General features: G+C 42.3%; 1 protein-coding gene across 1 annotated transcript in view; it reads right to left on the reverse strand.

Annotated features, from left to right (window-relative positions):
- LOC126108579 (zinc metalloproteinase nas-4-like) overlaps nucleotides 1–26,116 on the reverse strand; it is a 107,724-nt gene that overhangs the window by 60,457 nt on the left and 21,151 nt on the right. Inside the window, 5 exon segments of the mRNA XM_049913906.1 lie at nucleotides 12,184–12,230; nucleotides 15,183–15,223; nucleotides 15,477–15,571; nucleotides 16,001–16,067; nucleotides 18,858–18,970. Coding sequence (XP_049769863.1) covers nucleotides 12,184–12,230; nucleotides 15,183–15,223; nucleotides 15,477–15,571; nucleotides 16,001–16,067; nucleotides 18,858–18,970 — 363 coding nt within the window.

Raw genomic sequence — 26,116 nt, forward strand, 5'->3', positions numbered from 1 at the left:
ACAGGCGTGAATGGAGGGACGAATGGAGACGTGTCGTCTTCAGCGATGAGAGTCGCTTCTGCCTTGGTGCCAATGATGGTCGTATGCGTGTTTGGCGCCGTGCAGGTGAGCGCCACAATCGGGACGCATACGACCGAGGCACACAGGGCCAACACCCGGCATCATGGTGTGGGGAGCGATCTCCTACACTGGCCGTACACCACTGGTGATCGTCGAGGGGACACTGAATAGTGCACGGTACATCCAAACCGTCATCGAACCCATCGTTCTACCATTCCTAGATCGGCAAGGGAACTTGCTGTTCCAACAGGACAATGCACGTCCGCATGTATCCCGTGCCATCCAACGTGCTCTAGAAGGTGTAAGTCAACTACCCTGGCCGGCAAGATCTCCGGATATGTCCCCCATTGAGCATGTTTGGGACTGGATGAAGCGTCGTCTCACGCGGTCTGCACGTCCAGCACGAACGCTGGTCCAACTGAGGCGCCAGGTGGAAATGGCATGGCAAGCCGTTCCACAGGACTACATCCAGCATCTCTACGATCGTCTCCATGGGAGAATAGCAGACTGCATTGCTGCGAAAGGCGGATATACACTGTACTAGTGCCGACATTGTGCATGCTCTGTTGCCTGTGTCTATGTGCCTGTGGTTCTGTCAGTGTGATCATGTGATGTATCTGACCCCAGGAATGTGTCAATAAAGTTTCCCCTTCCTGGGACAATGAATTCACGGTGTTCTTATTTCAATTTCCAGGAGTGTAAATGACTGAGTGCTGAGTCACCACGGAACCTAGACCACATACACGAATAAGTGAATCAGTAGCTAAATTACTGTATACTGTAGTGTGGCTACCTAATCACCTAAATCAGGAGCGGTAAAGGTTATGGCTCGCGGGCTGAGCCTGAACAGCATGCGAAAGCGCTCAGCATTGCCTCACATTTCCCCTACAGCCACACTACGCTGTCTGAACGCGAGGAGAGGGAAGAGGGGACAACAGCGAACGCGCCATTTAAATGGCAGTATAGTCGCACCACATACTACTTGGTTTTATATTTCACATCTCTCACCAACAAAGCTCACAAACAAAACAAATTTTCAGTACTATTTAATTATTTTTCGGGCTCTCAAGACATAATATCATTTTAAATGTTACAAACTGTCGGCATACAGACAGACGCAGACAATTCCTCAGACTTTCCCACTTAAGTTGCCACGTAATCGTGACATACTTAGTTTCGTAATCGGAAAGAGGTCTTTCACCCAAATATGTCCATCGATCTATTGTCGCAGTTTTGCAACCTCATTATGGTGACTTGGAAACTCTACCTGAGAAAAGCAATGCAGACATCCTGGACAGTTTGAATGTAAATTACTTGTCATCGAAACTGGAATTAATTTTGAACTCTCCTGCATATGTAAAGTGTCACTTTCAACTGAAACGGCAAACGATCTCAAAAACAGCTCTGAAACAGATGTAAGACTGAAAGTCTCCTCAAAATTTTTATAAAACTATCCCTGTAATTCTTTCAATGCCACAATGAATTCTTTAAACTTGATGTTTTCCTTAAATCCAGTGACCTTATGAAACTGGACTGCATTCCTCCGAATGTGCCTTTCTTTTTTAAATGCATCAGCATCCAATTACAGAAAAATTACCTTTCACTGTCATATGCGTACAGTGTGCAATCAAGCACACTTAAAATGAGAAGTCTACACTCCATTCCAAATGATCTGAGTTTCGTCCTTGCACTCCTTTGTCCTTCATAAATTCAACAATAGTGAGTTTTAAATTGAAAAGTCGTTTCAGGCAAGCACCTTATCTTGACCAACATAATTTGCAGTAATGTATCCGTACTCTTCGATCAGTTCCACTGAAAACTGTTGCAACTGATCACGAAATAATGCGAGCGACTTGAAAAATTTTGCTGTTCGCGCCACCAAATTCTTCAACAGCTCCAGGTCATCATATTAAGCACAAAATGCTTTTTGATGTACAGAACAATTAAATCCGTATGTCGATCGTTGTAATTCTTTGCTCTTTCATTATCAACGAAATTTTTAGATTCTTTCTGTATGGTACTGTAACGTCGTTTTGTAGCAAATGAGCAGTACCTGTCGCTTACGCGAATTGAGAATTCTCATCCCCAGTCTTTTTAAAGGATTGCAAAGATAGATCACTAGACTGCCTCTCTTTGTGCAAACGACCACTGGACTTGTGAATGTCCTTCACATCATGAACAAGTAGCGATGGTTAAATAACGCTAACAGCACGATTCTGTCGAACTGAGAGAAATGTACCCACCGAAAAATGCCGCGCCGCAATGCTACATAAGACGTGGCGCTGTGCCGGGTACTTCCGAGAAGTGCCGAACAAAGCCGAGTGCCAGGCCGGGCCTCGGCCCACCCGCGGTTCGCCACGCTGCACGTGCCAAGTTCGCCACCCCATGGCTGGTCCTGACTTGCGTGATACAACCGCCAGCACGACTTCACCCCAGGATTTTTTCCTGCAGCATTGATGGCCGTTTAATAAGTAATGCAACACTTATTTCTGTATGCAGGTTGGTTTCATTCAGGATTCCAACACACGTTATTATTCCCCACTCGTCTGGCTACAAAATCCTCTTTTTCAACATAACCTCCGTTAAATGCGACGGTCTTTCGCCACCTCACTGGCAGCGCCTTTATGCCCGCATGCTATCGCTCTGCTGGTCGACGTCAGAGCCAACGTCTTACTACGTTAATAACCTCCTCATCATCCACGTACTGCTCCCCATGGACTGCATCCTTCATTGAGCCAAACAGACGGAATTCGGAAGGTGCGAGATCTGGGCTGTAGGGTGGATGAGGAAGAGCGGTCGAATGAAGTTTAGTGAGCTCCTCCCGGATGTACAGACGTGTGCGAGGCCTTGCATTGTCAGGTGAAGAAGATATTCGTTTGCATTTTTGTGGTGACGAATCTGCTGAAGTGGTTTCTTCAGTATCCCGAAGGTCGTACAATACAGTTTCAGAGTTCATAGTTGCACCATGGCGGAAGATATCAAACGAATAGCCCCTTCAGAGCCCAAGAAGACCGTCGCCATGACTTTACCAGTTGATGGTGCGGCTTCGAACTTTTTCTTCAGAGGTGAGGTGGTGTGGCGCCACTACACGGATTGCCGTTTTGTTTCCGGTTCAAAGAGATGAACCCACGTTTCGTGGTCTGTGACAAATTTCTACAAAAAAATTGTCACGACCAGTCTCGTATCGCACAAGCAATTCCGCACAGATAGTCCTTCGTTGGTCTTTACAGTCTTCAGTTAGGCGGCGATGAACCCAGCGAGCCCACACATTCGAGTACCCCAATTGGTAGACAAGTGTGTCAGCGCTACCATCAGGGTCGTCCAGCTGAGCAGCGATGTATTTGACTGTGATCCGTCGATCATCTCAAATGAGAGTGTCCGCACGTTCCAACATTGCAAGTGTCCCAGCTGTGTGCGGCGGGCCAGTACGCGGGAGACCGGACAGGTTTGCGTGACCTCGTCGCAATGACGTCAGAAGTCTTGTCCAACGATTAACTGTGCTTTCGTTCACTGCCAGGTCTATGTAAATATTCCGCAAGCGCCTATGAATACTTGCTATGCTTTGGTTTTCTACCGCAACAAACTTAATGACAGGTCTCCTTTGGAACGCACATACTTTACAGACGGATTTTGAAGGCAGTGTAGCCTAGAGCGCCGCCATCTATCGGAACTTCATGTAAGTAAAGGAACGGAAGAGAGAATATTCGACGATGTCCCATAAAAAATAGGGCAATTTTTGAAGCGAAATATGCCGAGAAAATATGCGTTATATTACTTATTTACGCCCCTCGTATCTACTGACGATTTTAATACTCTGAGGTGAGACCTGTCGAGGGAATCGACAGGAAGGGGGAGTTGGAAGGGGAAAGTGCATCAACAACAGTGAAGCAATGAAAGAGATCGCAATTTTTATGACCATCGCATAGATAGCTCGGTTGTTTCATTATTTATGTATTAAGTGCGAAAATTCCGACCTAGATCTGCAGTTACGTTTTGACATCAGAGAGTGATATCGCCCGTTAAAAAAAAAATAGTTCAAATGGCATTGAGCTTCATGGGACATAACATCTGAGGTCATCAGTCCCCTAGAACTTAGAACTACTTAAACCTAACTAACCTAAGGACATAACATACATCCATGCCCGAGGCAGGATTCGAAGCTGCGACTGTAGCGGTCGCGCGGTTCCAGACTGAAGGGCCTAAAACCTCTCGGGCACACCCGCCGGCAATGTCTTAGCGTCGAAATTCTGTATCCTACCGGACTGCAATGCGGTCATTGCACCACATTACTCGGAAGCATTGCAGGAGTGAATGGTGTAAAATTAATTATTAGTTTTAGGACAGAGCCATTTGAACCATTTTGAACGCTAAGACATCGGGGGTAAATTGTAAACTTGTTTCCGTCTTTCTATTTTGATGAAGTAATATTTTACACTGAATTTTATCCAGTTCTTTTTTAAAGTCTGTGGCGATACATTCGTCGGTGATTTATCGTAACTGTCAATATTGAAGATTTCTCGGCAGTAGGTCCTTGATGCGCGTACTAAAAGCTACATAAATGGAAATCTAAATGACGCAGATGGCTCCGAAATTCACCAAAACAATCACAATTCGGAGTATTTATAAGGACCTCTCCTTTCTGGAAGTCCTAGTAGAAAGCACAACACATTACACCATAACCCACACAGGGTACAAAAATATTATGCGAATTTGTGCTTTTCAGTAACTTGTAGATGTGTGGCGCTGTTCAGCCTAAAACCAGTCACGAGGGGAAGTCGCTAGTACATATTTTGCATATGTTTACTAAGAAATACAACAGTGTGTGTTCAGACTGTACAGGGTGGTCAGAACCGACCTGAAGAGCCTGTAAGAGTGTTTCAGGCTAGGCTGTGCTGAGAAATAACTGATAAGATAAAGATTCCATACGTTGTGCCGTTTCCGAGTCAATTGGGCCGTTGTGCGCGCAAATTCAAGAGGTCCGCCAAATACAATTAGTGCCATTTACTCTCACAGAGGTAGATGATGGCGCACGAGACTGCTCAGCCTTTGGCACCGGTTCTATCCTTACTACCGCCCCAAGTCCAATTTTTTTATCGCTCTCTTGTTCGGTTTGAAGAACCGCTTGAATTTGCGAGTGCAACATTCTAATTAGCTAACGCCAATCCTAATCAACTCTATAAGGTCGCTACGTATCAAATTTTTTTCTTAACAGTTGCGTCTCATAACACTCTACCCTGTAACACCCTTAAAAGCTCTTCAGACAGTTTCTGACCACCCTATAGAAGGAATATGCACCACTTGTATGACGGCATTTGCCTGGAGCGATTTATGGAAAACACGGATAACCTAAATATGGAAGGCCAAACAGAGATTAGACCTATTGAATGCGAGCCCAGTGTGCTAACCACTGCCTTACCTCGGTCTGTATCTTTTCTAGAGTGAAGCTGATGGTTCTCTAGCAGGGCCTCATTTTCCTTTCCATTCTTGTGTATACTATTCCTCCTGTAGGTTGTTATCCACCCCTGCTTCGTTGTTTGATTATAAGGCATCCAAAGCTCTTTATTTTATGCTAAAATGGTTCTAAAGACGGATTTGAGCAAAAGAAGATACACGGGAGAGATCTTCATCAACCCGAGAATTGCATAAGACACAGTCAGCCGCCGAAGGCTGTATGATTTGACGTGAGACTATCGTCTGCCATCAGTGTGCAAGATTCGAGCTTTCAGAAGTATCAGAGAACAGGGTGTCAGCTCTGAGCACACTCTACCTCACGCTGCTAATCACTTGAATCCAAACCCCAGCGAGACAAAGGTCTGCGTTTCCCACCCATCTCAATAGCTGAGAAGCATGTGACTCCATCCCTTGGCGAGCATGCTGCTTCGCATTTATGGCAAAATTTCATGAACGCTTGTTCTGGAAGAAGTATTTAAATAGAATCGAAACTAACAGAATATGGGAAACGGTTTACCAATATATTGGAGATGGTAACCATGGTATCTGGAATAACTCGAGAATAGAGATTTCTTGATGACCGGAAAGAAGGAGTATAACACAACAACTCTCAACACAGGATCTACAGCTGCACTTTGTATATGGAACGCACATATACTGAACGCAGCTAAAAACTTTTATTTCAAAAGATTTTTAAGTCTTTGTGTAACAGGAAACCTAATGACGTTTTAAAGATGAAACTATGTGCACTCATGAAAAAAATCGGAACACTACAAAGGAGTTGTGCGACGTAAACCAAAGTTGGTAGTCGTGTTTCTGCACCTGAAAGATGATGTCTATTCCAGTTTCGCGCCAGTCGCATAAGAGTCGTGCTAGTAGCGCCACTACGAGGATGTAATTAGGTCTGCTTTATATACACACTGTAACGGTCATGAGCGTTAGTTATATTTGAGATTGGAAATGGTAAGTTGATGTTAATCAATAACGCCTTTAAGGTTACAAAAACGTCATTATCAATACCTAACTGAGTTTGGTTCAAATGGCTTTGAGCACTATGGGACTTAACATCTGAGGTCATCAGTCCCCTAGAACTTAGACTACTTAAACCTAACTAACCTAAGGACATCACACACATCCATGCCCAAGGCAGGATTCGAACCTGCGACCGTAGTGGTCGCGCGGTTACAGACTGAAGCGCCTAGAAACGCTCGGCCACACCGGCCGGCTAATTGAGTTTGCATGAGGTCGTGCAATGAGTTTACGATAAACTTCTGCGACACTGCAGAAAAACTTGGCAGGAATGTAGGCACTGTACGTGATTGCTGGCATTCACAGGAATGTACAGTCACAAGAAGACCGTCACTGGACGGCGACGTGGTACTACCGACAGATGAGGCGTATGGCTCCAGCGCATCGTACTTCATCTGCAGCAGCAATCTGAAAAGCAGTTGGCACCACAGTGACACAACGAACTGTTACTCGTACTATCGGTTACTTCAAGGACAGCTCCGAGCCAGGCGCCCTTAGGCGAGCATTCCACCGGCCCCAAACCATCACCATTTGCGACTTCAGTGATGTCGAGTGAGAGTTTATTGGAGGGCAGAGTAGAGGTCTGTATGATTTATGATGAAAGTTGGTTCTGTCTCGGTGCCAGTGATGACCGTGTGTTGGTTAAAAGGAGGCTATTTGAGGGCCTGCAACCAACCTGTCTGGATGCTAGACACACTGGACCTACACCTGGGGTTGTGGTCTGGGGTGCGATTTCGTACGGCAGCATTACCACTCTCGTGGTTATCCCACACACCCTGACTGCAAATTTGTACGTCAGTCTGGTGACTGGACCTGTTGTGTTGCCATTCATAAACAGCATCCCAGGAGGTGTTTTCCAAAAGGAGAACACTCGCCCACATATTGGTGTTGTAACACAACAAGCTCTACGGTCGACATGTTGTGTTTGCCTACTCGATTACCAGATGTCTCTCCAATCGAACACATGTGGGACATCATCGGACGACAACTCCAGCGTCATCCACAAACAGCATTAACTGACCCTGTATTTACCTACAAAGTGCAAGAGGTGTGGAACTCCATCCCACAAACTGACATCCGGGACCTGTAAGACACAAATTACGCTCGTTTGCATGTTTGCATTCAACTTTCTGGCGCTTACACCGATTGTTAATGCACCTGCATTTCACATTTGCAATGCCTTATCTCGCGTTTACATTAACATATAATCTTGCAATGTTAATCACCGAAATATGTCACCTAGAGAATGCATTGCCGAAATTTCAACTTTCTACACTAATTGTTTTTGTGTTGGGATTGCTTTTCGTTAGTACATTTGATGTACTAGCTATATCAATTACAGTTTCCATCTAGGAGGGAAAGACCAAACGGTGGAAACCAATATAGGAGCACGCTTCGCACAAAGCAGCCCGACGACACTGCAGTGAGTCAGCGGTATCGACCGCCATTATCAGAGGTTTGCATATGCAGAGGACACCCGTCCACGAAAATATGCTTCATGTTTGCGCCGAACGAACAGAAATTGTGGTGATACTGCATCTGTGAGCTCTGTGTGGCTAATTTCGTATGGGATTTTATATGAGAGGTTTAAGTAAATACTCATCAGTTCCTCCCTACAGCATAATGGTGAGAGATAGGAACACCGTAGAAACAGATTGGCAACAGCGATGAAAGCTAGCTCCTCAACAAAAGAGCTCTTGTTATTACGTATGACAGGGAGTTTCTGGAATGTTCCCCGTTTAAAAACGAGGGAAAGAGAGACCCGAATTACCTCAGATGTTATGGTACAGTAGGATCCTGAAAATCTGGCGAGCATGTATGAATACGAGTGGGCGAGTTATGGACACGGCGGCTGCCTGCCGAACTATATCTGAGTGTAGTGAGGCGACAGAGAAGTCGAGTGTTGGTGGGATGGTGGTGGTGGTGGTGGTTTGATAATCTGGGACGTTTTTTCTCGTTTAGGCCCTTAGTACTGGTTTTTACCAAAAGGAAAGTATCTTCAACAATGAATTGTTTCCTAATCTGTGGCAGCCATTTGTAACTGAACATTTTCTGTGCCAAAGTGATTATGCTCCAGTCAACTGTTGCATCATAGTACGAAGTAACTGACGCGCTGGCCTGTGCAGAGACCTAGACTGAAGCCGTCGAAAATCTTTGGTATGAACTGCAGCATCGGTTCAGTACTAAATCAAACCTCCCAAGGCACGACTTGTAGGTTACTAAGCCAATTACGCCAATACTGAGAAATATGTGCGTCATGCTAAATTACTGACGATAACGTGCACCAGAGTACCAAAAAGTAAATTGCGATTCAAATTCATAATTAAGGGTATTCGCAGAAAAGTCCTCCTAATGAATGAAACGTTTCTACGAGAAGTATTGACACCATTGTCAGTAAATTTATTTCCTTAATTCTCATCTTTATCTACATCTACATGACTACTCTGCAATTCACAATCGCAGAGGGTACTTCGAAATACCTTCAGATAATTTTTCTACCGTTCCACCCTCTACCAGCGCGTGGGTAAAATGGACACTCCAATCTTTCTGTACAAGCCCTGATTTCTCTTAATTTATTACGATGATCGTTTCTCCCTATGTATTTTCACAATCAGAGGAGATCTCGCCGCAACGGAAAACGCATTCTTTAATGATTGCCACCCAATTCACTTATCATATCCGTGACACACTCTCCGCTGTTTCGCTACAACACAAAACGAGCTGAAATTAATGTATTTTTCTGCAGAGTTTGACATACCATTATTACAAGTATCTACAGAACAGAATATTGGTATCTTCTTTTGCTACATTTTTACAGCTCTATAAATTTCTATGAAAAAAATTCACCAAATCTTAGGTCTTTTCTCTCACGTAAATGGCTTCCTACTGCAGAAAATGAAAATTCCTTCCACAAAATGTTTCACTACAGTATTGACTAACAGAACGTCGAGTTTAGGTGCTATAATGTCAGTGGTTTGAGAGGAAAAGGTACAAGAGTTGCCAAAACATAAGTTCGGAAAACCTGAATCACAGATTTGACAGTGTTAGTATCAGGCCTTACCTTATACACTCCTGGAAATTGAAATAAGAACACCGTGAATTCATTGTCCCAGGAAGGGGAAACTTTATTGACACATTCCTGGGGTCAGATACATCACATGATCACACTGACAGAACCACAGGCACATAGACACAGGCAACAGAGCATGCACAATGTCGGCACTAGTACAGTGTATATCCACCTTTCGCAGCAATGCAGGCTGCTATTCTCCCATGGAGACGATCGTAGAGATGCTGGATGTAGTCCTGTGGAACGGCTTGCCATGCCATTTCCACCTGGCGCCTCAGTTGGACCAGCGTTCGTGCTGGACGTGCAAACCGCGTGAGACGACGCTTCATCCAGTCCCAAACATGCTCAATGGGGGACAGATCCGGAGATCTTGCTGGCCAGGGTAGTTGACTTACACCTTCTAGAGCACGTTGGGTGGCACGGGATACATGCGGACGTGCATTGTCCTGTTGGAACAGCAAGTTCCCTTGCCGGTCTAGGAATGGTAGAACGATGGGTTCGATGACGGTTTGGATGTACCGTGCACTATTCAGTGTCCCCTCGACGATCACCAGTGGTGTACGGCCAGTGTAGGAGATCGCTCCCCACACCATGATGCCGGGTGTTGGCCCTGTGTGCCTCGGTCGTATGCAGTCCTGATTGTGGCGCTCACCTGCACTGCGCCAAACACGCATACGACCATCATTGGTACCAAGGCAGAAGCGACTCTCATCGCTGAAGACGACACGTCTCCATTCGTCCCTCCATTCACGCCTGTCGCGACACCACTGGAGGCGGGCTGCACGATGTTGGGGCGTGAGCGGAAGACGGCCTAACGGTGTGCGGGACCGTAGCCCAGCTTCATGGAGACGGTTGCGAATGGTCCTCGCCGATACCCCAGTAGCAACAGTGTCCCTAATTTGCTGGGAAGTGGCGGTGCGGTCCCCTACGGCACTGCGTAGGATCCTACGGTCTTGGCGTGCATCCGTGCGTCGCTGCGGTCCGGTCCCAGGTCGACGGGCACGTGCACCTTCCGCCGACCACTGGCGACAACATCGATGTACTGTGGAGACCTCACGCCCCACGTGTTGAGCAATTCGGCGGTACGTCCACCCGGCCTCCCGCATGCCCACTATACGCCCTCGCTCAAAGTCCGTCAACTGCACATACGGTTCACGTCCACGCTGTCGCGGCATGCTACCAGTGTTAAAGACTGCGATGGAGCTCCGTATGCCACGGCAAACTGGCTGACACTGACGGCGGCGGTGCACAAATGCTGAGCAGCTAGCGCCATTCGACGGCCAACACCGCGGTTCCTGGTGTGTCCGCTGTGCCGTGCGTGTGATCATTGCTTGTACAGCCCTCTCGCAGTGTCCGGAGCAAGTATGGTGGGTCTGACACACCGGTGTCAATGTGTTCTTTTTTCCATTTCCAGGAGTGTATGAGTGAACTAGAGCAAGCCACATGGATCCTCCTCTTCATCCTCAAGCAGTCTTTTCTTTCCTTGTCCTCTTAGGTTAACCTGGTTTTGAAATTGAGCAACAATAATGTCAGCTGCATTAAGCCTCCTGTTATCGGTTTCCTCGAATATCGACAGCGTGAAAGGTCCTGGATCAAATCCTAGCATCTGTAGAGTCCATAGTCTCCCAATATTAGCACAGTTAAAAACTAAACAAGCATTATGCGCTAAAGAAATGTTGTCTGGTTGCGTGGTTTTCCATGAATACACTTTTATAGAAGTTCTGGATCTGCTAAGCACCAAAATATTCCCACATTGTGGCTGCATAAAACTGGAAGAAAACACCACAAGAATAAATAATATGAGGAAATACAAAACAACAAAGGTGCGTGGCCCCCTGCAAGCTTTTGTTAATTGTCATTTTTATCCCACGTAGAAGTGGAATTGGAAAGTAATGTTCAAGAATTGATATTTAAACATTGTGTAGTAAATGAAGATTCAATAACAAATTTTTCACAATTTTCGTCGCTTTCGCTAACGTTCCCCCTTAAGAGGGCTGCTCAGTTTGTCACCTAAATCGGTTATGTAGATTGGGAACAACAGAGGGCCTATAACACTCCCTCGGGGAGCACCATGTATCATTTCTTGGCGATATTCCGTCCATTACTAAGTACTGTGACCTTTCTAACAGGAAATCACTAATTCAGTCGCACAACTGAGAGGATAATCCACAGGCACACAATTTGATTAGAAGTTGGTTTTGAGGGATGGTGTCAAAAGCCTCCTGGAAAGCTATAAATATAGAATCAGTTTATGAATAAAGAGCTAGTTGTGTTTCACGATAACAATATTTTCTGAATCTGTGTTGACTGTGCTTCAGTAGACGCTTTTCTGCAAGAGAACTCATTGTTTTATACGCGTTCTTAATCGTTTATCAGCAGATCTATAATGGCTAATTCCCAGAATGGGCGCGTACATATGTAAATTATCGTGAGTGCAGGATAAATGCCTTCGTAAAAATTGTTTATAATCGACACATTAAAACTGTTCGCATGAATCACAAGCTCTGTGTAACTGCGCGGCGTCAGAAGCTGTAAGAACCGGTCTGTAGACGGCATGCGGTGGCGACACTCACTGAAGGCTGCAGAGATGACGTAGGGCACCACGCCGCCCTCCCAGCGCCGCGTCGATCCGTCGTGGTAGGCGGCATCCGGGTCCTGAAAAACACACACCACACAGCGGGGTCTCAGCACTGCGACACTGTTAACACACTGACCAAAGACTCCAAACACTCATCTCGAAGGCAAACCATTCATACCAGGTATCCAGAACTGGTATCATGGCTGACAGTCGTAATTAATTATGGCAGCAGATCCAGGGCTGAACAAAATACACCCAGGTGAGGGTTGAGTTGGGTTATTTGGGGAAGGAGACCAGACGGCGAGGTCATCGGTCTCATCATACACCCAGGTGACAGAAGTCATAGTATAGAGATATGCCCATATACATGTGGCGGTAGTATTACGTACACAAGGCATAAAAGAGCAGTGTACTGGTGGTACTGCCATTTGTACTCAGGTAATTTATGTGAAAAGGTTTCCGACATGATTCACCCACTCTCAATAACACCCAGCCATAAAAGCAGCTGATTTGCCCTTCCTAAACACAAGAGAAAATAATTACTTCATACTATTATTAAGCTACCTGCCTTTGTGTAATATTTTATGTTGCCAAACGTAATATCAATAATGTACGCATTACACTAAAGTATTAACAATAGGGACGTTATATACACATCATGAGATGTTGAATGAATAGCCCTGTAAACTGATTTGTATAACATACAAGTAAACTGAAATAATTTTATGTCTTAAAGCAACATATACATTGAATGGCACTGAAAAATGGTCACTGTGACCATAAGTAGGAGAGAGAAACTCTGTAAGGTGGCAAAATAAATGAAAGTCAGATTCGCACCTTACATGAGGGCTATATGCATCGCAACGAGAAGGTGAATATGACACCTAATGTAATTCAGCGTTTATGAGCAAATTTGCCTATCAGTATGTAATGCAAAAAGGGATGACAATCAATGCTAATTAACACACTGTTCCTATATAATGCATGTCTTTGAGCAGCAGGTGGAACAAGCAGCGGGAGGCGATTTAGTTTGAAAGCCAGAGGGACAAGGGCAGAAGAGAAGGCACGCCACAGGGGTTACCACAGAAACCACTTAAAGGGGTGGCAGGTGGAAAGTCAATGACCCAACGAGGTGACTCAGGCAGGAGAAATGCATGTAGCGGCACATCTACAGAGGGACAGAAAAAAAGCTTTAGGAAGCTGCATTTTGGAATTCCAAATGGATACGAACAAAACCAGTGACGCATTCCGATCACGTGTCCAGCGAGTGTGACACATGTGAAGGTCAATGTACTTTAGACGTCTATAATGGGCGCAAAACGTCCGATTGGCGGAAACGCACTAGGAAAAAAAACTGGAGTTTTGACGTAGATTAATAGAAGGAACATTGCGATTGGTAGAGAGAGTTTCCAAAAAATAAGAGGAATGCTCCTATAGGTCGAAAAAGGCCATGAACATGAAGAACGAATGAACCCAAGTGGGGGAGGCAGTTCGGCCATGAGTAAGACAAGAGAGAAATTTTCAAGGACTCTTCCCTGAACTAAAGTTAAGTGCAGAATGGAGCATTAATTGTTCTTGAGAGAACTGAGAGGGCACTGTAATATGCAGCCTGCTCCAACCATGTGCGTGCATATCGCCACCTACAAAGACTAGGGCTGAGTACATGTTTTCTCGCGTAACGAGAAACATAGGGAAAAGTTTCTGCTGGAAAGTTCAGCAAAGGTTTGATTAGTTTTACAGGAATTTCAGCAGAAGAGAGCAGCCTAGCAGACGGCAGCTCGTCGCAGCTTAAGGTAAATACCGCAAGCAGATGCTTAAACTTTGTTGGTTCGCCAGCTTGCGTCCACTATAAACTCAAGTGGCCTTGGGTAATCTTTCGCTCAGTTTGTCACATAACTAACCATCCACCGTAGACTTGATTGTCATCCTAAATAGTACTGAACTATGAACCGGAATCGGAAGATTTTTGTAGTACTGACCAACATGATAATGTACGTGTAGGAACAATTTTGTAAAAAAACTTCTAATTAAACTCTAATATTGTTGTGTTTAGGATTAATATTCTTTCTAAGAGTTAATATTTAATATTGTTGTGTTTAGGATTATTTCACTGTTTGATATCGGCGAGATGCGTTATCCTGATAATTGTTTTATGTTGTGAAATTGAAAACTGCGTAAAAGCGTGTATTTTTTGTGCTAAAATTGTGACATTGAACATATCATTTCAACTTACACAGTTGTTCTCAATCCTAGAATAAGTAACCACGTTACAACTCTTGAGAAGGCAGTCTCTTGCTGGGCTCGGTTGTAGATAGGCATGTTAGTTTGTGGAATGAGTGGTGAAACTGTCGCGTATGGTGTTAAAAAACTTCTGCCAGTTGGATAGTCTTGGACTTCGCAATATTTTCGGCTCTCTTTTGACTTGAAGGAATTCTGATAATTGCTAGGTCTTCGAACGTGGAAATATTCCAACTGCAGTTGGACTCATAAATATTTTGAGCATTGCTGGACTTGGAAAAATGTTCGACTGTCACCAGACTTTGACTTACTCGTATTTCTGTCAGTCGTCGATCTAAGAGTTGCATGTATGTTCTATATAGATATAGAGAACAACTAATAGTAACACAGAACGTAGGGGACTGTGGCTATAACACAGGAGACAATAACAGAGAGACACGAAGAGACAACGACAACGAGCTGGGCTGAAAGAGTGAGAGAGAAAGGGCGACTGGGAGTGGATGGGTATGAGCGACTTAACACCGATGTGCTGCTGGATGTGAGTGAGTTGTGCTTAGGGGAGCTTGAGGGGGTTTGAGGTGCGTTGCATGCTGAAAAAAGCGCGAGTATGTTCGCATGCTAAAATTTTTGGAAACGTTCTTGAAGGTACAGTGGAAGGTAGAATGAGACAGCCAAAACCCCACTTTTCAGAGTCTTTTAAATAAACAGTAATACATTCGCATTTATTGTGCTTCTAAAGGAGCGATTTCTCTCTTGTTTGCGAGTCTTCGAACTGCAGTAGATTCTCAAGAGTGCAACTCACTGCAGCAAATAAAAAAAAATGGAAACAATGAAAAAGAAACAAATCAATGAAAAGAGAAAAAAGGCACGATTATTTCCGTGACAAATCTCTCAATGTCTCTAACCAACGCATGTCAACAAGAAGTTAATCTATAACCATCTTTTATGCCTGGTATGTTCACAGGCAACGAGTTTTGGCTCGGATACAGTGCTGCACTTCCGATCGACGGTTGGCGGTACACTGTGTCGACGCCCACTCACCTCCAGAACGTCCTCCGGGGAGACCCCAGCGATGTCGCCCTCGAAGAGCCCCGCAGCAAGGATGGGGTCCGGGGAGCCGTCGTCCAGTGGCGGCTCCAGCAGCGCTGTAACACGACACAACACAACACATCGCGCTGCTGGCTCCGAACTCCAAGGGCGGCGCAGGCAGCGAGGTAGCACCAAGCCGTACATTCCGGCCCAGGAGTATACCACGCCATTTCGAAATGTTCTAGGCAAACTTAATGAAATAAATTAAGCCACCAACTGCAAAAAAATTCTTTTGGTGGGAGGTGACCTTTCAAGCTTACGTTTTTGACGTACCCCTCTCAAATAACACTGAAATGTCTGTAAATATACACTTGAATTATCGCAGATGTATAATTTTGAAACATCACAATTTACATCTGCAACCTGCAAATCAGAGAGCAAGGAATGTTAAAATTTGTTTGCTCCATTGTACAACGGAGTGTGAAAAGGAACAATGCTTATATGGCTGTGTGTTCTTCTAAAGTGGCTGAAGTACCGGCACGCACCTGCGGCAGAGGTGGCGGACAGCGCGAACTCCTCGTCAGAGATGGGTTCCCCTGGCTCGTCTGCTTCCTGCAACACACACAACAGGCACACCCATCAACATGTCTGCTCACAGGTGTGCTAGAGTGGCGCTCTACCACAATTATGGTTTGGTATTTTTGGTAAAGAACATAGACGATGTAGTAAATGGTAGGATTAATGGTAGTATTGCTAGCATTGCCAGAGAAAGAAACATAAGTGAATGTATGAGAGAGAAACTTGATCGTGTAACTTCTCCACTTTTATATAACCAAAGCAATTACTTTTGATGTAAGCGCAATTTACATACAAAACATTAAAAAAACCTGTATAATCATTATTGTTTTTTTCATCACGATTAAAGGCAAGAGTTTTCTGTATTTATTAATAAGTGAGAGAGCTATTTGTGAATAACAGAAACACGTTTTACATGAGCTTGACGAAGTACCGAAGCGATTTTTGATATTTTTTGTTGTGCGTTTATTTTAAATTTTACCTTTTTGTCTTTGAGGCAGTTATGTTTTCTAGCATTACATGATAAACTTCTATTGACTTTTTTTTTAAATTTTTTATACAACATCCCTTTTTTCACGTTACAAATCAACAATTTTCGAATAAAACCTGAATTAAACATTGAAATTTTCATTGTTTCTATAAATACGGTTTGTTTTTAAGTAACAGACAGGAGGCTAATTGGGTAGTAGCCTGCAGTAGTTTTACAGCGGTATTCCTGGGCAATCCTGGATGTCTGCTTTATTTCCTTTCCCAGCTGTCCTTCCAGTGGCCGCAACATCATCTTAATCTTGCTTAGGAAGTAACGTAATGAACCAATATGTTTGCGAATTGTATCATCTGTGTCGTGAATGTTTTAACTGTTCATGTGTTATTATACCACCAGAGAAACTGTGAGAGGAACCAGATTACGTCAGTTTCAGCTCTGTACTTCACGTCTATTGTACGTGGTGTGCTACACAACAAGCATAGAGCGCAATAAGTGTCAAAACCCTGATTCCGAGTTATTCATTTTTTCTTACAAAAATATTCTAGTGAAACAACCTCAACACATTTTTTAGACTACTGTCCATTAAAATTGCTACACCAAGAAGAAATGCAGATGATAAACGGGTATTCATTGGAAAAATATATTATACTAGAACTGACATGTGATTACATTTTCACGCAGTTTGGGTGCTTAGATCGTGAGAAATCATTTTCGAACATTTTCTGTATCCAGAAGGGCCCGTACAGGACCTGCAACATGCGGTCGTGCATTATCCTGCTGAAGTGTAGGGTTTCGCAGGGATCGAATGGAGGGTAGAGACACGCGTCGTAAAACATCTGAAATGTAACGTCCACTGTTCAAAGTGCCGTCAATGCGAACAAAAGGTGACCGAGACGTGTAACCAATGGCACCCCATACCATCCCGCCGGGTGATACGCCAGTATGGCGATGACGAATACACGCTTCCAATGTGAGTTCACCGCGATGTCGCCAAACACGGATGCGACCATCATTATGCTGTAAACAGAGCCTGGATTCATCTGAAAAAATGACGTTTTGCCATTGGTGCACCCAGGTTCGTCGTTGAGTACACCATCGCAGGTGCTCCTGTCTGTGATGCAGCGTCAAGGGTAACCACAGCCACGGTCTCCGAGCTGACAGGTCATGCTACTTCAAACGTCGTCAGACTGTTCGTGCAGATGGTTGTTGTCTTGCAAACGTCCCCATCTGTTGACTCAGGGATCGAGACGTGGCTGCACGATCCGTTACAGCCATGCGGATAAGATGCCTGTCATCTCGACTGCAAGTGATATGAGGCCGTTGGGATCCAGCACGGCGTTTCGTATTACCCTCCTGAACCCACCGATTCCATATTCTGCTAACAGTCATTCGATCTCGACCAACGCGAGCAGCAATGTCGCGATACGATAAACCGCAATCGCGATAGGCTACAATCCGACCTTTATCAAAGTCGGAAACGTGATAGTATGCATGTCTCCTCCTTACACGAGGCATCACAACAACGTTTCACCGGGCAACGCCGGTCAACTGCTGTTTGTGTATGAGAAATCGGTTGGAAACTTTCTTCATGTCAGCACGTTGTAGGTGTCGCCACTGGCGCCAACATTGAATGCTCTGAAAAGCTAATCATTTGCATATCGCAGCATCTTCTCCCTGTCGGTTAAATTTCACGTCTGTAGCACGTCATCTTTGTGGTGTAGCAATTTTAATGGCCAGTAGTGTATATTCAGAATATTCAGAACCCCTGCGGGACTTAGCGAATGCTGCGAGCAATCGTGCAGTGTTGCTAAAGGAGAAGGGGGCTACTAGCACGTGACAGACTCAGAGCTACGTCAGACCTGAAGCGCGTCCAGATGGCCGAGACGGTTAAGCCTACCGTTCTAGGGTAGCAGAGCAGCTGGGCTCGAAGCCCGGTCCGACAAAAATTTTCGGCCTTCACCGTTGATTCATTTCAGTGCTTGTAGACGGCCGAATGTCCTAATTTCTCTTAATAGTTTGTTCTATATGGCAGCTGTAGCACCAGTGGTATCTGTTCTGTTGGACATGTCAAATGTGTTAATATCTAAGGAGAGACAGACAATTTACAAGGTAACGACAGCGGAAACCTCTGGGCTAAGGATACCAGGATGTATGAGGTAGTGAGGCATTGGAATTTTTGAGACGGGGACTGCAGAAATGTGAGTCCTCTATAAGACCGGAAACAATAATTCAAATTTAAAGTGAGTTTGATGAAGAAGATAAGAACTCTACGTGTCGTGCGGAGTAAGTAGAGAAACAGAATAGATTTATGTGGACTTTCGGTGTCTTCAGTATTGTACCTCGTGGTGCGTGAATGCTGGATTACTTAGCCGGAAGTTGTCTGGCTGGAAGGCGTGGAGTCCGGTGCGACTGACGTGGTCGGGAACGCCGAGTGGCAGATCGAAGGCGGCGGCTGCGGCGGCAGCGGCCAACAGGGAAAGCGCCAGCCACGGGCGCGGCAGCGGCCTGCAACACAGGGGCGCCAGTTATCGTCGAGACAACCGGTTTTAGGTTATACCTTGTAATGGTACTTGAATTACGTAACCATTACGGCACCTCAACTCAACCTCTCGATACCAGTAATACTCTACTGTGTTTCTGTAAAGTAGTTGACGTATTTCTGAGACAGCATTCAGATTTGATTTCATTAATGTAGAGGTATTTTGATACATCGATATGTTTATATTGCAATGATATTACTCTTATGTGTATTCTTTCTTTTGCCACTATGATCTTTGTCGTACTTGTAACTCTTGATTTTTGGGCTCGTAAGCGATTATTAGTTAGTTAGAGAGTCGGACCTTGAGAAAGTCAAGTCTTGGACGTCATGTTGGAAAGACGCATATTGTAGTTAGCTTATAACATGTGAGGAAGCTGTTTTCAAGTATGTTTTGTATTGTGAAGTGATGTTTTGTGTGTTACGTGATATTGCAACAAAAGCAGTAAAAAGGAAGTGTAACTTAAATTCGGAGTGCTGATTACTTTTTTACATCACCATTGTCCTGCAAAAGTGTAATCTTCAGGAATGGTTTGTGAATCACATCTATAAAACTTTTGAATATCGCAGAATAAAACCTAGGCCTCTTTGTATCCGAGCTTGGAATCATCACGACCTAGATTTTCGACGATTGAGCCATGATTTTACAACGAGACCAGCGTAGGAAACACGAAAAGATGAGTGCTTAATTTAATCATTATTACATGAAATGAATTTATTAACTGTGCGCTAATGACGCCTGCCACATAATAACTTTGTTTTTGCCCGAAAATGCAGTATTTAGCAGCGTGAGAAGCACCACAATCATTATTAAATTTTGACCTTTATTGTGGTAGGGTTGTTAGAACGTGGGGGCTCGTCCGGGATAGGCAGCACCAAATATCCAAAAATTAACTGTAGATGTGTTTCAGGAAAAGTACATGTTGTTGTTGTGGTCTTCAGTCCTAAGACTGGTTTGATGCAGCTCTACATGCTACTCTATCCTGTGCTAGCTTCTTCATCTCCCAGTGCCTACTGCAATCTACATCCTTCTGAATCTGCTTAGTGTATTCATCTCTTGGTCTCCCTCTACGATTTTTACCCTCCACGCTGCCCTCCAATGCTAAATTTGTGATCCCCTGTACATAGTGAATCTGTAATGAAAAATATCGACAAAAACCTGACAATCAAAAGGAGACAACCACAGGACGAAAAATGGACGCAAAAAACAATGGGACGACAAAGGATTTAAAATAAACATTGCGACTGGATTCCGACGGAGAAGACTTCAGCTATAAGTTAAGTAAAAATTCTAACGAATTTTGTAATTTGGTATTGTCATTTCTAGTGGTTCATTTTTTGTTAACAGTTAATAATGGATAAAATTAATGCAGGTGAAGAAATAGTTGGGGGGGATCAAAAAATTGATAGGTTAGAGTTAATTCTGCAACTCGTGACTAAACAAAATGAAAATATAAATAATTTCAAATCTGAAATTAAGGCTGAAATTGACGAAAGGTTAGGGGAGAATTTGAATAAACAATTAAATGTAATAAAAACTGAGTTAATTTAGGTCAAAAATACACCAGAAGGTTACCAAAAGGTGATAGAATCGAGGGTAGACAATATGGAGCAAAAAGTAATTGTTTTTGAAAATGAGTTCATCGCTGAAAATAGTAACAGAGTCAGGGAAATTCAGGAACTTCAAAATGAAAATGAATCACTAGATGCAAAATTACATGACTTGAAAGCAAACAATGTTAATGCAATCAGTAGTGTTGAGAAAAAGGTTGACAGTTTAGAATCAAAACTTACCAATAAATTAGACACATTAAAAACTAAAACAAATCAAGTTGAAGAATATGTTGCTAACAAGAATTTGTACAGTCATGGACCAGCATGGTCGAACTTGTTAGTGAAAAGTTTTCCTTGTGATAATTTGCACCCAGTTGATTTTTTGCACCATTGTAAGGACAATTTTGTGCCAGGAATGTCTGATAATTCAAAAATTAAATTTGTCAAAAAATTTCTTGAAGGGAAGGCCCTATCCTGGGCTAACCAAAATTTCAATCAGTGGGAAACCTTTGCAAATTCTGAGAAAAACTTCTTAAACAAATTTTGGTCAGAGTCTGAACAGGGGAGGATTAAAAATGAATTTTTAAATGAACCTATTTTCAGAGGGAGAGTGGGCACCATGAAAGCATTTTGTAAAGATCAGTTGAGAAAATTAATACATTTAGATAAACCTTTTGATGAAATGACACAAATAGATGTGCTGAAAAGAAGGCTACCTGAAAAATTGCAATGGGATTTAGTTCATGGGCCTGATGATTCTTTGGAAGAATTCTTAAAATATGTGGATAAATTGGATAGGGCATTAGAAAGAGGGAATATGCAAAATTTTGACAATGGTGAACACCAACAGGGGGAGGGGGTGGTATTCAAACAGGTATGGAGAGAGGAGAGAATACAGAGACAATAGACATGAAGGACACAGGTGAAACAATAGGGATCATAATGGTAATGACAGAAATAGGGATAGAAATTTTGGAAATAGAAACAGGAGGGAAAAATTGGATATCAAACAGAGAAAACAGGCAGGAAAACTCCGGACCGCCTCAATGAGGGTCCGCAGTTTAGGGGCGAGAAAATTTAATCACAATAGGACCTACAATAACAACTGGGAATTTACAGACAGAGGAAGAAGGAGAAATGTAACTTATTATTATAATAAAACCAGTGAAAGACAAAACAAATACACACCACAAATAACAGACACTCATGTTCAACACCAAATTAATACTTTAAATTTTGATCATTAATTTTGAGATACAACAAGAGAAAATAATCATGTTGAAAGCAACAAGGTAACTACATCTGAGAACAAACCAGATGAGGAAATTGCAATTGTGCCAGAATTTTATAATTGGGTAGAGAATGATAATCTATGTAATTCTGAAGTATCTGGCAAACATTACAGCTCTGATTTGAGTAAGTTATTTAATGAAAATGAAAATTTATATGAAGAGAGAGAGATGGAACTTAATGTGACTGTGGTTAGGATGCATCATGAGCAAAGTTTTGATTTTGATGAAAATATGGAAGTTAATGATGTTGTTGAGAGTGTACAGAGGTAAGTAATGGTGAGATTAATGCTGTGGGTGAGTATCAGGTATTCGTCAAGATTATTTCAAGTGAAGTAGTGAAGCTATGTGATAATGAAGTTGATAATTGTGAGCATTATGATGAGGTAAGTGTGGTTAGTAATGAGGAAGAGGACACTCATGCATATGAAGAACAGGTAAAGTTAAGTTAGTGTAACCAATCTAATGTAGCAGAGGATTGTAATGTTGTGCCAGCTAATAGTATGAAGTATTTAAACCCACATACAAGTTCTGTAGGAAAAGGTGAAAAAATTTTAACAATATTATGGAACAGTTGCAATTACAAAACAGATAGGGAAGAGTTGTGGAACTATTTAGCTAAAATTTGTAGGAGGTTATATCCTCACTGGTGGCAGAGTGTAAAATGTAATGAATATCTGTTGTCTGCTCAACCTGTTGTATCCATAGATGAAGGTTAATGAAAGTGTCAATGTGTGTGTGAAGCTATTAAAAACTGATCAGGAAAATAATGAGGGTAATTTTAGAGAAATTGAAAATGACCTGTTACATGAACCATTAAAAGAAAAAGTAGAAGAATGTGAATTAAGGTGTCCATACATTAAACCTAAAGTAAACAATTGGGCAGGTAAATGTCTCATCGATACAGGGAGTCCTATTTCAGCTGTTTGAGAAAAATTCAGAAATAAAATAAAGACAGTGTTGATTTTGTTGAGGCCCCTGTGATGGGAGTATAGATAATAAGAGCTACAGGCAAACACAGTTAAGTCATCAAAAGTCAAGTATTTTTATCATTTGAAATAGAAGATGTAAAATTTGAGCAGGGTTGTCTTGTTATTCCAAGTTTAGGATTGCAGCCGGATCTCATCGACTTCTTTCCACGGTATTTCGACTGACAACCTTACAGCCATCATCAGGCGAGTGTTTGACACTCGGAAAGAAGTCGATGAAATCCGGCTGCAATCCCGAAATCTTGTGGAATATTCGATACACCAGGAAAATTTCAAGAGTCACAGAGAACATATTGTTTGGCATGGACTGGGTGTTAAAGGTAAGTGCTGCATTTAGCTGGAGTGAGATGAAGTTAATTGTGTGTGAACCCAAAAGCAATATTATTGCATGTACGCAACTGTTTATTATACACTGTGGAGAAGGTTGCAATCATGTCAGGAAAATCATAGACTATGAAGAGAATTTGTACTGTTTTGATGACAAATCTGAGCTAAATTTTTCTGGTCAAAATTGTGAAAACCTAGTTAAAAGGAAAGTAGAGGAAGCAATTAATTTGGACAGTGATCAAAAGAGACAGTTGGAAAATTTATTGTGGGAATTTCAAGATGTTGTCAACGAAAAACCTGGAAGAGTCAGAAATTATCAATGCACTTTACACCTTAAAAATCATGAACCTTTTTTCCTCAAGCCTTATAGTATTCCTTTTGCAAAAAGAAAAGAAATAGAGAGTGAGATACAAAAAATGGAAGCATGGGGTATAATCGAAACAAGTAACAGTGATTATAATAATCCTTTGGTGGTGGTTTCCAAACGTGAAGGTGGTGTTAGACTTGTACTTGATTCTAGGCACCTTAAAAATTATTTGAAAAGAGAAAATGATAATCCAGAAAACGTAGATGAAATGTTACATAAATTTGAATGTGTGAAATTCATGAGCACCTTTGACTTAACTTCAGGCTTTCACCAAATTTCTTTAGAGATAAATTCTTGAAAATAAACTGCATTTTTGTATGGGAGAAAAAGTTATCATTACTGTGTTGTACCATTTGGACTAACTGTTTCTGTTGCTGAGTTTATTAGAGCATTAGATCTTGTTTTGGGGGATGAACTACTGTCTAAACTTACTGTATATGTAGATGATATTTTGATTTCTGGAAAAACATGGGAAGAAACATTTTGAATTGTTAACACAGGTGTGTACAAAATTAAGGGAAGGGGGTATGACCTTAAAGTTATAAAAATGTAAATTTGGAGTAAGTGAATTGAAATTTTTGGGACACATTATTTCAGAAAATGGGATTGAACCTGACAGAGAAAAAATTGAAGCTATAGAAAATTTCCTGTTCCTAAAAATAAAAAACAATTAAAATCTTTTTTTGGTCCTGCTGGATTTTACAGAAAGTATGTCAGTACTCAAGTTATGGACTCCTCTTGTTTATGTGATCAATTAAAGAAAAATACTGTCTGGGATTGGTCATCTGATTGTCAAAAAGCATTTGATGAGATAAAGAAACAACTTTCACAGAGCAGAATTCTATATAGGCCTGACATGTCTTTACCCTTCTGTTTAATGACTGACAGCAGTGATACAGGATTAATAGCACACTTATTTTAGGAAAAAGTAGTAAGAGATCATATTGAACACCATTCCATTGCATCAGCTAGTAGAGTATTACATAAGTATGAAAAGACTTACACTGTAACTGAAAAAGAACTTTTGGCTATACATTGCGCTTTCAACAAATTTAAAAATTATCTTCTTGGACACAAAGTGATTGTTTACTCTGACCACAAAGCACTAAGTTACTTACAGGAGTGTAGGCTTTATCATACCTTATTATCTTGCTGTTTGGGACACCCAATCCCATGCAGCTTGTGCATGGAATTGTGTGTGTGTGTGGGGGGGGGGGGGGGGTTGTAACGGTACTTGAATTACGTAAAAATTACGGCACCTCAGCTCAACCTCTCGATACCAGCAATACTCTACTGTGTTTCTGTAAAGTAGTTGACATATTTCTGAGATAACATTCAGATTTGATTTCATTAATGTAGAGGTATTTTGATACATCGATATGTTTATATTGCAATGATATTACTCTTATGTGTATTCTTTCTTTTGCCACTATGATCTTTGTCGTACTTGTAACTCTTGATTTTTGGGCGCGTAAGCGATTAGTAGTTAGTTAGAGAGTCGGACCTTGAGAAAGTCAAGTCTTGGACGTCATGTTGGAAAGACGCATATTGTAGTTAGCTTATAATATGTGAGGAAGCTGTTTTCAAGTATGTTTTGTATTGTGAAGTAATGTTTTGTGTGTTACGTGATAATGCAACAAAAGCAATAAAAAGGAAGTGTAACTTAAATTCGGAGTGCTGATTACTTTTTTACATCACCATTGTCCTGCAAAAGTGTAATCTTCGAGAATGGTTTGTGAATCACATCTATAAAACTTTTGAATATCGCAGAATAAAACTTAGGCCTCTTTGCACCCGAGCTTGGAATCATCACCACCTAGATTTTCGAAGATTGAGCCATGATTTTACAACGAGACCAGCGTAGGAAACACGAAAAGATGAGTGCCTAGTTTATTCATTATTACATGAAATGACTTTATTAACTGTGCTCTAATGATACCTGCCACATAATAACTTTGTTGTTGCCCGAAAATGCAGTATTTAGCAGCGTGAGCAACACCACAATCATTATTAAATTTTGAACTTTGTTGTGGTAGGGTTGTTAGAACCTGTTTCTTCATCTCCAGTTTAACCTGACTCTTAAAACCGCTCAAAGTAACCAGTATCATAAATAAGGAATTTCCGGTTCGTTATTGCTAACCGAAAACTTCTAAGACTTCCTCAGACATATGCATTATAAGTTTAATGATACATCGAATCAAAATGTCCAATAAAATAGTTAAATAAAAAAAACTTAGTCCATACACTGTTCGTTGTCTTTCTCGACAAGTAATCAGGGGTTGAATGCTGTAATAAATCCAGCAGTATTCTCCTCGCGACTCTAATTTTTTGAAACTCTGCTCAAAAATCGAGGCTCATAATACCGAAATGAAATGATCGAATAGCATTGATGACCGCGACTCCTCAGCTCGGAAAGTTAGCCACCGAGTTGCAAGTCTTTTCAATTGCCGCTACGGTGGAAGACTTGCGTATCCATGATGAGAAAATGACTATGAGGACAACACAGCTCCCGATCTCTGAACTCGTTCGTTTGTAT

The sequence above is a fragment of the Schistocerca cancellata genome, chromosome 1 (assembly GCF_023864275.1).
Source record: "Schistocerca cancellata isolate TAMUIC-IGC-003103 chromosome 1, iqSchCanc2.1, whole genome shotgun sequence".
NCBI lineage: Eukaryota > Metazoa > Arthropoda > Insecta > Orthoptera > Acrididae > Schistocerca > Schistocerca cancellata.